Source organism: Macaca nemestrina, chromosome 6 (assembly GCF_043159975.1).
Source record: "Macaca nemestrina isolate mMacNem1 chromosome 6, mMacNem.hap1, whole genome shotgun sequence".
In the NCBI taxonomy this organism is placed as follows: domain Eukaryota; kingdom Metazoa; phylum Chordata; class Mammalia; order Primates; family Cercopithecidae; genus Macaca; species Macaca nemestrina.
This window is the reverse complement of record NC_092130.1, coordinates 102,082,666-102,095,791: the sequence shown is the minus strand read 5'-3', so window position 1 is coordinate 102,095,791 and position 13,126 is coordinate 102,082,666. Positions and strand designations below refer to the sequence as shown.

The window sequence follows — 13,126 nt, the reverse complement described above, 5'->3', positions numbered from 1 at the left end:
GATCTTCTTCATTCAATCTAATATGTTTTTGCACCCATTGACCAGACCCACTTCCCTGGACCACCCACTACCCTTCCCAGCCTCTGGTGACCATCACTCTACGCTCCATCTCCATGAATTTAATTGTTTTAATGTTTTTAGCTCCCATAAATGAGAGCATGCAAAGTTTGTCTTTCTGTGCCTGGCTTATTTTACTTAACATAATGATCTCAAGTTCCATCTCTGTTGTTGCAAATGATAGGATCTCATTCCTTTTTATGTCTGAATAATACTCTATTGTGTATATGTACCATATTTTCTTTACCCATTCATTCGATGATTGACACTCAAGTTGCTTTCAAATCTTAGCTATTATGAATAGTGCTGCAATAAACATGGGAGTGCAGAAATCTCTTTGATATACTGATTTATTTCTTTCTTTTGGGTATATATCAAGCCGTGGGATTGCTGGATTATATGGTAGCTCTATTTTTAAATTGCAAGGAACCTCTAAACTGTTCTCCATAGTGGTTATAGTAATTTACATTCCCACCAACAGTATAAGAGGGTTCCATTTTCTCTACATCCTCACCAGCATTCGTTATTGCCTGTCTTTTGGATGAAAGCCATTTTAACTGGGGTGAGATATCTCCCTGTAGTTTGTTTTTTGTTGGTTTTTGCTTTTGTTTTTGAGACATGGTCTACTCTGTTGTCCAGGCTGGAATGTGGTGATGCAATCGCTGCTCACTGCAGCCTCAATCTCCTAGGCCCAAGAGATCCTCCTACCTCAACCTTCCAAGTAGCTGGGACCACAGGTATGCACCACCACATTCAGCTAATTTTTTGGTAGTTTTTGTAGAGATGGGGTTTCACCATGTTGCCCAGGCTGGTCTCGAATTCCTAAGCTCAAGCAATCTGTCCACCTCAGCCACCCTGTAGGCATGAGCCACGGTGCCTGGCCTCATTGTAGTTTTGATTTCCATTCTGCTGATGATCAATGATGTTGAGTACCTTTTCATATACCAGTTTGCTATTTGTATGTCTTTTTTTAAGGAAATATCTACTCAGATGTTTGGCTCATTTTTTAATCAGAATATTATGTGTTTTCAACTACTGAGTTGTCTTGAGTTCCTTATATATTCCGGTTATTAATTCCCTGTCAGATAGACAGTTTGCAGATATTTTCTCCCATTCTGTGGGTTGTCTCTTCACCTTGCTGTTTCCTTTGCTATGCAGAAGCTTTTTAACTTGACATGATCCCACTTATCCATTTCTGCTTTGGTTGCCTGTCTTGTGGAGTACTGCTCATGTAATCTTTGCCCACTCCTATGCCCTGGAGAGTTTTCCCAATGTTTTACGTTAACAGTTTCATAGTTTGAGGTCTTAGATTCAGTTTTTAGTCCTTCTTGATTTGGTTTTTGTATATGGCAAGAGATACGGGTCTAGTTTCATTCTTCTGCATATGGATATCCAGTATTCCCAGCACCATTTATTGAAGAGATTTTCCTTTCCCCAATATATGTTCTTGTTACCTTTGTCAAAAATGAGTTCACTGTAGATGTACAGAGATTTATTTCTGGGTTCTCTATTCTGTTCCATTGATCTACATGTCTGTTTTTATGCTGGTACCATGCTGTTTTGATTACTACAGCTCTGTAGTATAATTTGAGGTCAGATAATATGATTTCTTCAGTTGTGTTCTTTTTACTCAGGATAGGTTTGGCTATTCTGGGTCTTTTGTGGTTCCACATACATTTTAGGATTTTTTTTTTCTATTTCTGTGAAGAATGTCATTGGTATTTTGATAGAAATTGCATTGAATCTGTAGATTGATTTGGGTAATATGAACATTTCAACAATATTGATTCTTCTAATATATGGACATGAAGTATCTTTCCATTTTTTATGTCCTCTTCAATTTCTTGCATCAATGTTTTACAGTTTTCATTGTAGAGATCTTTTACTTCCTTGGTTAAGTTTATTCCTAGGTATTTTATTTTATTTGTCCAAATATTTCTTTAATGAGTTACTCCAAAATAGAGCTAGGGGAAAAATAAAATTCACTACATTGCACTATAGTTTTTTAATTATTCATTGCAGGACAGATACAAATAAGACCTTGAGATTTAGATGATACTAGATTAAATATGAACCATAACCAAGGTTTTTTTTAAGATGAAATAAATTTTCCATCCAGGGATGGAAAAATATTCCATTTTTCATGGATCAGACAGTATCTGCAGTGTTTTATTCCCTTCCAAGGTGTACATCTTAAGGAAAAAAAGGGCCGGGTGCGGTGGCTCATGCCTGTAATCCCAGCACTTTGGGAGATCAAGACCATCCTGGCTAACATGGTAAAACCTCGTCTCTACTAAAAATACAAAAAAAAAAAAAAAAATTAGCCAGGTGTGATGGCGGACGCCTGTAATTCCAGATACTTGGGAGGCTGAGGCAGGAGAATGGCATGAACCTGGGAGGCGGAGTGTGCAATGAGCTGAGATTGCACCACCGCACTTCAGTCTCGGTGATAGAGCGAGACTCCGTCTCAAAAAAAAAAAAAAAAAAATTAGCCTGGCATGGTGGCACATGCCTGTAATCCCAGCTACTCGGGAAACTGAGGCAGGAGAATCGCTTGAACCCTGGAGGCAAGGGTTGCAGTGAGTCGAGATGGCGCCACAGAACTCCAGCCTGGGCAACAGAGTAAGACTCTACCTCAAAAAAAATTCACACTGCAAAACTGGAATGCCTCCAACGGAGAAGGCCAAGAGGGCAAAAGATCTCGAAACCATGATACACCAGATAAGGAACTGAAATTGGGAGAAAAAATTCCTACTGTGGAAGGGAGGCAAGAAAGCTACCCTTGGCCGGGCATAGTGGCTCACACCTGTAATCCTAACACTTTGGGAAGCCAAGGTGGGCAGAGCCAATGAGCTCACAAGTTCAAGACCAGCCTGGGCAACATGGCAAAACGCCATCTCTACAAAAAATTACTGGCCGTGGTGGCATGCACCTGTAGTCCCAGTTACTCAGGGGGCTGAGAGAGAATGGCTTGAGTCCGGGAGGCAGAGGTTGTAGGGAGGTAGAGGCTGCAGTGAGTCAAGACTAGACTGCACCACTGCACTCCAGCCTGGGTGATAGAGCCAGACCTTGTCTCAAAAAAAAAAAAACAAAAAAAAAAATCTACCCGTAAAATATTTGAAGAATCAATATGCTGATGAAAAGTTTAGAAGTTTAGACTTATTTTGCCTATCTTTAAAGGGTAAAAGAACTGGGACTTTCCAACAATGAATTCTACCCAAAAATGAATTAATTACAGTGCATGAAAACATGACCAGCCAACAAACTAGTCAAAGAATACTGTTAGTTACAGTTGGTATGTTTCCAGCTAGAGACAGGAGAAACTTCTCTGTGCCCATTGTAAGTACTGTCACAGGCACAAGAACTTCCCTTGAGTCTATCCAAGCCAGTATGCCATTTTTTTCCATCCATGGACGCTACTCAGATACAAAAAAATTAGTATTCTCCAAACAAAATTTATTCAGAATCACTTCTATTTCTTCTTTCATGGTTTGAAATTAACTTCAAGTATTTTTAGATATATATTATATTCTAAAGCCAAATATCAAGATGTCTACAATTTGGGTATTTCATGGAATACTACATAATCCAAAAAAAAAAGAGAACAAGGCCAGGCAGCTCACGCCTGTAATCCCAGTACTTTGGAGGCCAAGGAGGGCAGATCATGAGATCAGGAGTTCGAGACCAGACTGACCAACATAATGAAACCCTGTCTCTACCAAAAATACAAAAAAATTAGGGGGGCTTGGTGGCAGGCACCTGTAATCTCAGCTACTTGGGAGGCTGAGGTAGGAGAATCGCTTGAAGCTGGGAGGCAGAGGTTGCAGTGAGCCCAGATTGCGCCACTGTACTCCAGCCTGGGTGACAGTGCGAGACTCTGTCTCAAAAATACAAACAAACAAATAAACAAAAACATCATGTCCTTTGCTGCAACATGGATGCATGCAGATGGAGGCTATTACCCTAAAGGAATTAACAAAGGAAGAGAAACCAAATACCACATGTTCTCACTTATAAATGGGAGCTAAATGCTGAGTACACATGAACACGACAAAGGGAACAACAGACACCAGGGCTTACTTGAACGTAGAGGGTGGGAGGAGTGTAAGGGCCAAAAAGCTACCTATCAGGTACTATGCACACTACCTCAGTGACTAATCATTTTGTACATCAAACCCCAGCAACATGCAATTCACCCATTTAACAAATCTACACATGTACTCCTGAACCTAAAATAAAAGTTGAAAAATTAAAAAGTAAAAAAAAATTGGGGTACTTTTTTGCTAAATTTAGCTATATTTTCCACTCATGAGTATAAATAATTAATAGAGAACAGTACCATATCTAAAATTAGAAGACAGCCTCTTAGTTTGGGACCCATAAAAACTATAGAAGGGGCTAACATGAATTATTTTCAGTTTTTAAAAACAAAACAAGGCTGGACATGGTGGCTCACACCTGTAATCCCGACACTTTGGGAGGCCGAGGCATGTGGATCATCTGAGAACAGGAGTTCGAGATCGGCCTGGCCAACATGGTGAAACCCGTCTCTACTAAAAACATAAAAAATTAGCCAGGCACGGTAGCACATGCCTGTAGTCTCAGTTACTCAAGAGGCTGAGGCAGGAGAATTGCTTGAACCTGGGAGGCGGAGGGTACAGTGAGCTGAGATCGCACCATTGCACTCCAGCCTGGGCGACAGAGCAAGACTCCATCTCAAAAAAACAAAAACCAAAAAACATACATTTCCTTCACATTAATACACAAACTAACAAAAAATGAAGGTTTTCTTAATTTTTAACATTTCTATCAACTCAACTTGTGGTTATATCTCACATAAATCAAAAGTTCTGATTGATGAGAGACAGATACATCACGATTTTTTTAAAATAAGGAAGTAAATTACTGCTTTGAAATGTACCTCAGCTGAGCATGGTAGCTCATGCCTATAATCCCAGCACTTTGGGAAGCTGAGGTGAAAGGACTGCTTAAGGCCAGGAGATCAAGACCAGCCTGGGCAACAAAGCGAGACCCCATCACTATTAGAAAAGAAGAGAACCTCAATGAAGTGTCATACATGGTACATGGGGTGGGTGTAGAGAGATAATAAAAGGGAGAAAAGATAAGAAGATGACGATCATTGAACTAGATACTAAAAGATATCCTAATTCCGCTGATAATAATATTAGTAGCTCACCATTAATACATTAGCACATTTAGGTAATTCTGTCAACAACATTTTGAGATGAATTCTGTAATAACCACTCTTACAGATGAGGAAACTGAGGCCAGGAGGGATTCAGTATCTTAATAAAAGTCAGGCAGCTAGAAACAGCAAAGTCAGGATTCAAACCTATGCCTATGGGCTTAAACTGTAGAACTGCACTGAGTAGCAACTACTGTTGATGGAAGTCTCAGAATAAATTAATTAGGTACATCACAAGTCAATCCAAACTTGAAAGCACTGGTATACATGTATAAAAGCTTTCAGACTACAAAATTCTTTATTAGTATGGTTTAGTACTTTATCTTTCATTGTGTAACAGTAAGTCAAACTCACTGACTTTTTCTCCACTTCTATGAATAAATTGGCTTCTGTCCTTATCACTATATTAATGCTACTACTCATAAGATCTACAATAACCCTCCAAGTTCCAAATTCAACTGATTATTTTCATTCTTACTTCTCTTGACCTTATGATAGACTACACCAAACTGACCACCTTCTGTCACTTAAAAGTTTCTGTCTTTCCTTGACACTCAGGACAATCCGACTTTCTGGAGAGGGATCTAGGCAGATAATACAGATATGGGAGCTACCAGTGTATATATTTGGTAAATGGAACCACTAGACAGGATAAGATTTCTAAATAAGGCCGAGGGCCAGTGGCTCACACCTGTAATCCCAGCACTTTGGGAGGCCGAGGCGGGCGGATCACGAGGTCAGGAGATTGAGACCATCCTGGCTAACAGGGTGAAACCCCGTCTCTACTAAAAATCACTTGAACCCAGAGGCAGAGGTTGTGGTGAGCCAAGATTGTACCACTCACTCCATCCTAGGTGACAGAGTGAGGCTCCATTTCAAAAATAAAAAGTCTAATAAATGGATTTGTTCCCAATTCATATTTTCAAAAATTGTGTGCATTTGGACTTAAGGAACCTTTTAACATTTCAATTCACAATATTTCACCTAACTACAAGCCTCAGTTATTCCACTTGCTCTTACTTAGAAATCTTATCCCGTCTAGAGGCTCCATTTACCAAATATATACACTGGTAGCTCCCGACTATCTATCATCTGCCTAGATCTCTGATTCATATTTGCAACAGTTCACGCAATACCTCTACCTGGATTCTCCCCCAGGAAACCCAAACCTAAATAAAGTATATCCAAAGTTGACCAGGCATGGTGGCTCCCAGCACTTTGGGAGGCCAAGGCTGGCAGATCACTTGAGGTCAGGAGTTCAAGACCAGCCTGGACAACATGGTAAAATGCTGTTTCTACTAAAAATACAAAAATCAGCCAGGCGTGGTGGTGGACACCTATAATCCCAGCTACTTAGGAGGCTGAGGAAGGAGAATCACTTAAACCTAGGAGACAGAAGTTGCAGTGAGCCAAGATTGCACCACTGCACTCTAACCTGGGCAACAGAGCGAGACTCCATCTTCCAAAAAAAGAGAAAAAAAACCAAAAAACAAAAAAAGAGACTCCATCTTCCAAAAGAAAAGAAATGTTACCTTCTCTCCCTCTACAATCCTCTCTTCTTCCTCTCCTCACATTCGATATTAACAAAGCAACCACCTACCCAGTTGTATGCTAAAACCTGTTGAAGTCATCCTCCACTCAGTCATTCTTTTTTTTTTTTTTTTTTTTTGAGACAGAGTCTGGCTCTGCCACCCAGGCTGGAGTGCAGTGGCCGGATCTCAGCTCACTGCAAGCTCCGCCTCCCGGGTTCACGCCATTCTCCTGCCTCAGCCTCCCGAGTAGTTGGGACTACAGGCGCCCGCCACCGCGCCCGGCTAGTTTTTTGTATTTTTTAGCAGAGACGGGGTTTCACCGTGTTAGCCAGGATGGTCTCGATCTCCTGACCTCGTGATCCGCCCGTCTCGGCCTCCCAAAGTGGTGGGATTACAGGCTTGAGCCACAGCGCCCGGCCCACTCAGTCATTCTTTTCCCTTAACACAACTCTTCATTGTCATCATTAACAAAATTGGGTGATACTATCATTATGCACATATCACATGTCAGTCAATGAGCTTTATACACTACTTCTGGCCATTTCAATAAGCTTGCAAAGTATGTCTCATACTCATTTTACAGCTAAAGAAGCCAAGCCTAAGTAACTATCCCTCATTTACACAACCATGGCAGCAGAGTCCTGGTGCCCTGACTTAAATCCAGTCTGTGTGACACCGAAGCACATCTCCTTCGACCTCAAATACTGCCTTTCTACTTCAGCAGATGTGTCTCAACTCTAGCCCCTCCTCTGTCACCTCCACAGCCACAGCTTTGCTTCAAGGCTTTGCCAAGATTATCATAAAGGCTCGTATCTTTTCTCCACTCCAATCCAGTGTTTAAACTGCTATTGGAATGATCTTCCTAAAAAGAGACAGAGAGAACCCCATTCTGTTCATTCCTTTCTTCGAAAACCCATTATTGGTTCCCCATCACCATGGAGCAAAACTCATACACATCCATTCACAATCAGGCCGCAACCACCATGGGACCTGGGCCAGATCAACTGACTTCCCTGTTTTCAGAACAGGACCGGTTATAACTCTACGCTTGAGCATTTGCTGGGACTGTCTTTCATCGTATCCTACATCCCCAAAAACTTCTGACAAGTTCTCACTCATCCATTGTTCAAGACCAAGTTCAACTGTCACCACCTCTGTAAAGCCCTTCCAGAGTCATTCAGACAGAATTAATGCAGCCCTCCTCTGCAAGCCCCATATTACTTTGTTCAGTTCACTCACAGGACAGGATTATCTCCTTAATGTTTGTCTCAGCTTTAATACTGAATTTCTAGATTACTTTGCACATTCATGTTTTTGTACCCAGCCTAACAGTACACATTACAAGGACTACTGGAATGAATTTTCCAAATTAAACTAATTCTATACCTGAGAAGTTACAAATAAAGTGTGACAACATGCAACTTGGCACTTTTTGAAATATGCAATTTGCTAAATTTGTTCCCAACTTGTATTTTCAAAAACCTTTGTATAGTTAGACCTTAAGGAATTGTTAACATTGTAATCCACAATACTTTACACTAAACTATAGACTCCATGACAGTAGGGCCTGTTTGTGCCCTACAACACACAACAGACACTCAATGTTTGTGGAATAAATGAAACCTACCTTTGTTTAGCCTAAAACTAGCATTTTATTGGAACAATTAGTAACCAAAACTGTATTCTTAAAAAAAAACACACACACACACACACACACACATGTGGGGGTGGAAGGAATCTAGGCAAGTCACAATTCTAGCCTAAAAAACAGGCTAGCATAGATGAGTAGTCCCCTATACAGAGCACGTAAACGTTAAGGTATCATATACCAACTCTAAAACTCCAAGAGTCTAATAAGTATTCTAGGATATCTGATAAATTACTAGTTTTTCCTTCACTATCTTTAAATCATCACACCTTTTCCTTAATAATTCTACCTTGGTGATTTTATTGTTATCATTGAAACAATTGTGAAATATTCCTACTACCACTGAGGCATACCAAATTTAGAACTTAAATTTCAGGGCTAAATATACAAAAAATAATGGCATGGGAGGAGACTATCATCTTAAATACGATAATCACACAATTCCTTTTTTCCACTTAGAATCACAAAATGTCAGGGGAAGGAACATACAAGTTTTAACTTCCTACCCAACCAACAATCCTTTATACAGAATCCTTGACAGATACTGTTTTTTGGTTTTTTTTGGTTTTTTTTTTTTTTTTTGAGACAGAGTCTCACTCTGTCGCCCAGGCTGGAGTGCAGTGGCGCGATCTCGGCTCACTGCAAGCTCCGCCTTCCAGGTTCACGCCATTCTCCTGCCTCAGCCTCCCCAGTAGCTGGGACCACAGGCGCGCACCACCACACCCGGCTAATTTTTTGTATTTTTAGTAGAGACGGGGTTTCACCCTATTAGCCAGGATGGTCTCGATCTCCTGACCTCGTGATCCGCCCGCCTCGGCCTCCCAAAGTGCTGGGATTACAGGCGTGAGCTAGACAGATACTGTTGGAACCTCTACATGAATACTCAACTCTCTTATGTTGTACTTACCTTTAAAAAGTAAATCTTACTGAATTTTTAGGCAGACGACTGAACATAATATGCTTAAGGCTTAAAACGGAGTATTTAGGCAGGAGCTAATAGAGAAAAATACTAGGTTTTTGTTTTCAATTTCTCAACCATTGGTAAAATAATGTTCAAAATCTCAAGCAACTTCAAAGACAAAAGCACACCAAGATCACTTCCAAACTGGAGTCAATTAAATACAATCTTACCAATTCAGTGAACTTCTCTGACTTGTATAATAACAGAATCAATGTAAAAGTGTAAGAGTTGTGTTTGACTCAGCGTTGTTATTTGCTAGAAAAAAAAAAAAAATCTCATCCCCCATAGGCCTAGGATAGGTCCAGACAGGTCACCCGCAATCCCTAGCAGGCAAGCTTTGCTTACTTAAATTCCCTAAACCAAGACTCATCTCTAAATGTCTAAGGTTCTTCTTGCCTCCATAATTCTCCCTATAGAACAAACATAGTTTTAATGGGAAGCATGATATTTCTGCCAGAGATGGTACACGATATGGAATCACTTGTTTGAAGACAAAATTAGTGGGAGTTTTCAACAAAACAGAAAATGAGAAGTTTAATAAGGAGGGTGACATGGAAATCTTTCCTCAAAAGCACTTAATTAGTTTTCTCCAAATCAAAATCCTTTGTTGGATATATATTCCATCTTTATTAAATAAATGATAGCATTTATAATGACTTGAATACTATCTCAAAGGTCAGACTAATTTGAAGCCTTTTAGAACCTAAAATCCACAGGTAAGACATCTTAATTTATGGTCACTCATGTGGAAGGTCAACGTTGCTATTCACATAAGCTATTTCTAAGTTCCCCAAACAGATCCTCATCATTAATTTAAGGAGAAAAGTCCACTATAATGATCATGTTTTATCTTTGTTTGCGCTTCGAGTGTTAGGACAAACGGACTTTTCCCTCGTGCCTCTCGCCATCTCATTCCTTGCCTTTCCTCCAAAACAAGCAAAACTAAAATACTAAAAAATTTAGTCTGGTCCATACTAGTCACTAAAAATCTTTCCTCTTGTCAACACTTCATAGTAGGATAAGGGACGTAGTTTGCAAAGATTATCTGTACATCCTGTGTAAAAAATAAAATCGCATGGCACACCAAACCCAGATCCACTTCGGTGAATTCCCTCCAGGGCCCAAATGTGTTTATTATGCAACAGCCAGCATTCCCGATTGTAATCCCTGTCTGTGATGCAATGAAAAATACAAATGGCTTGGGTATAATCTGCTCAGTTCGTAAGTAGAGTAATTCGCGAGGAGCCAACGAATTAAAATATTTCCCAAATTCTCAGGAACCTTGAAAATGACAAACTGTGTCACAGTTCTCTGAGAATCACAATGAAAACTTTCCCTTCTGGAAATTTTTTAGAAATATGTCCCTCCAGTTCCAACTCCACAAAAAATCCGTACACACCGTTTTAATTTACGTTAAGAACTGCTCTCCCAGCGGGGAAAGGTGACCTGCATCAGGTGGTTATTTTCGAATCCACCCCGATACGATACCCACGCCGCTTCCCAGACGCTAAAAAGCCAGTGAAATGCTTCATCCTTTCTCCCCAAGGACAGTCATGGGAGTCAGTGTAATCCAGACCCCCGAGCCATAAACCACCCAGGGTTCAAGGCTTTACCTCCTAAGGCATAGGCCTCTTGAAAAATGGCATAATGGAGAGCTGAGAACACAATTAGGACAAAACTGCAACGACCTGCATTTAAAGGAGAGAGAATCATACAGTATCTATTCCAAAAGTAGTTACAGGTAAGGGAAGACGGTCAGAGCATCTCTGGAGGCCACCTGGTCGCGTGAACCGAGTCTAAACGCTTAAGTTCCACACCTCCCCGAGTCCGCGTCTCCCCAAGCCAAAGCAATCAGCGCGCACGCCAAGCATCCAGGTGGGGAGAGGACGAGGGGAGGGGGCGGCCAGCCGCAGCTGCGAACTGGCCCGCGGTGGAGGCGAGGGGAGAAGACCAGCATTCCCTCACACAAAATGGTGGCGCCGAGGCGGAGGCCAGCGCACCTGGGGGCGCCACACGCCCTACGGGATTCCCGCAGACCGCCGCCAGCTGGACGCGAGCCCCGGGTCCAGGCGGCCCGCACTGGTCTGCGCCAGGCCCAGCCCCAAGGGGCCATTCACAGCCGGTGTCCCGCGTCGCCGCTCGGTGTCCGTGGGACTGGCGCCGGCGGGGGCGAGGGCCTGGCGCGACCGCCTCGGCCTCACCCCACGTCCGCGCCGGGGATAGGGAGCGCACTCACCTCAGACGCGCCCCGGGAGCCGCTGGAAGAGCCCGGGAAAGGAGGCGGAGCCGCGCGAATGAATGGAGCCGGCGGCTGCTCGCTGGCGACCTCCGGCCGGTCCCGGGCCGCACCGCTCGCGCCTGCCAGGGCTGGTGCGGCTGCCAGGACTGGTGCGGCCGCCTCCCGCTCGCCCCGGACGCCCGGCTCCTCGTCGCGGGTCGGCCGCGGCCCACCGTGCCCTCCGACGACGTGACGCACTAGCGCCGCAGCGCCTCCAGCCTTCGCTTCCGCTCCGCGCCCGCGCCCACCGCGAATCCCCCCACCCGCCCGCGCGGAGCGGCCCCTCCTCGGAGCCGGCGACGCCGCCCTGCCTCCCTCCAGCCCAGGCTCTCAAGCGCCGGCCGGCAGGTGCGGCCTCGGCCAGCCCGGGGGTGCCACGCGGCCCCCGCCTAGCCACCCGCGCCCCCTCTCCCCGCCCCGGCCGCCGTCACCCGGCAGCGCGACGCCCAGCTCAGGGCGATGGCCTGGTATTAAAGAGTCACCTTGGCTTAGATATAAAAATAGATGCGGTTAAGCCGCGGGGGCTACAACGCTGATTTTGCGTATTCCTTTAATGCCGACCTTCGCAGGATTACTGTTCGCTTATCCCGGCGGAGCTCTCCAGCCCCGCGCAGGCCCTCCTGAAATTTACCCAGAGTGGGCGCGGCCATCCCGACCTCGGGACAGGGGTGCAGAGGGCACGGGCGAAGACCGCCGGCCTCCGCCCCGCCACCTTCATCCTAAACCTACTGCCACTTAGGTGCGTGCAAGGAAGAATCGTGGTCTGCTTTCACAGTCTAGAGAAGTCCTAGAGTCCGGACTTGCATCTGGAGATGTCAGGAAAATACCAAATTCCTGCGCTGACCTTTTCTCTTTCACCGTTTAACCGGTACAGACTAACCCTGACCCAGAAAGATAGCAGGGTTCCACCCGGCTTTCCTCCCCTGCCTCTGCCAGCTCTATTCTACTGTCATATGGCCTCTTGCGCCTTTGCTAATTACACATTCCTACTGAAAAAATTAGCCCTCCTGCATTTAAAAGATGATATATTGACTTTAAGGTAATGCATATTGTAGTCTAATGTATTTAATAAATGTATTGAGAAACAATATTGTATGTATTAATGTCAAGACTTTCTTTTACTCATTATGCAAGAACCGTAGCATTATGTTCAGCTCATCCAGAAAAGTGGGAAATTGCTTCTTTCATTCCTGGGAAATATTTAACAATCACAATACCAACTTTCACGAATTTCCTAATGATTAGCAAAATTAGCAAGATCAAAAAATACTTCAAAGAATACTTGTTGATACAGATATATTTGACCCTGATTTAAAAAAAAAAAAAAAAAGGCTTTTCTGCCATGTAAGAATCTATTGTTTCATTTGTATAATATTTAATTAGCCAAAATCTTGACTATTACACATCATTTACCATTAATGAAACGTAATGAATTAGATTGAAT

At 43.1% G+C, this 13,126-nt stretch overlaps 2 protein-coding genes across 8 annotated transcripts in view; one reads left to right on the top strand and one right to left on the bottom strand.

Annotated features, from left to right (window-relative positions):
- LOC105475144 (family with sequence similarity 169 member A) overlaps nucleotides 1-12,576 on the bottom strand; it is an 89,632-nt gene extending 77,056 nt beyond the window's left edge. For 3 of the 7 annotated variants that reach the window (XR_983161.3, XM_011730172.3, XM_011730177.3), the window contains exon 1: nucleotides 11,641-11,776. The gene's annotated coding sequence lies outside the window, so the exon portion shown is untranslated. Of the gene's footprint in view, nucleotides 1-11,017; nucleotides 11,039-11,404; nucleotides 11,534-11,640; nucleotides 11,777-12,164 lie in introns of those variants that run through there. The other 4 variants (XM_011730176.3, XM_011730175.3, XM_011730173.3 and 1 more) reach the window with 4 other exon arrangements.
- On the top strand, nucleotides 11,371-12,770 carry LOC139363844 (uncharacterized). The gene has a single exon (XM_071098816.1). It carries the CDS (start codon nucleotides 11,375-11,377, stop codon nucleotides 11,873-11,875), a length of 501 nt encoding a protein of 166 aa, XP_070954917.1. The 5' UTR covers nucleotides 11,371-11,374; the 3' UTR covers nucleotides 11,876-12,770.
- Nucleotides 12,771-13,126: the final 356 nt, after the last annotated feature.

Bases quoted from the DNA above. Each gene is read 5' to 3' on its own strand.
- LOC139363844 (XM_071098816.1), top strand. From the start codon at position 11,375: ATGGTGGCGCCGAGGCGGAGGCCAGCGCACCTGGGGGCGCCACACGCC.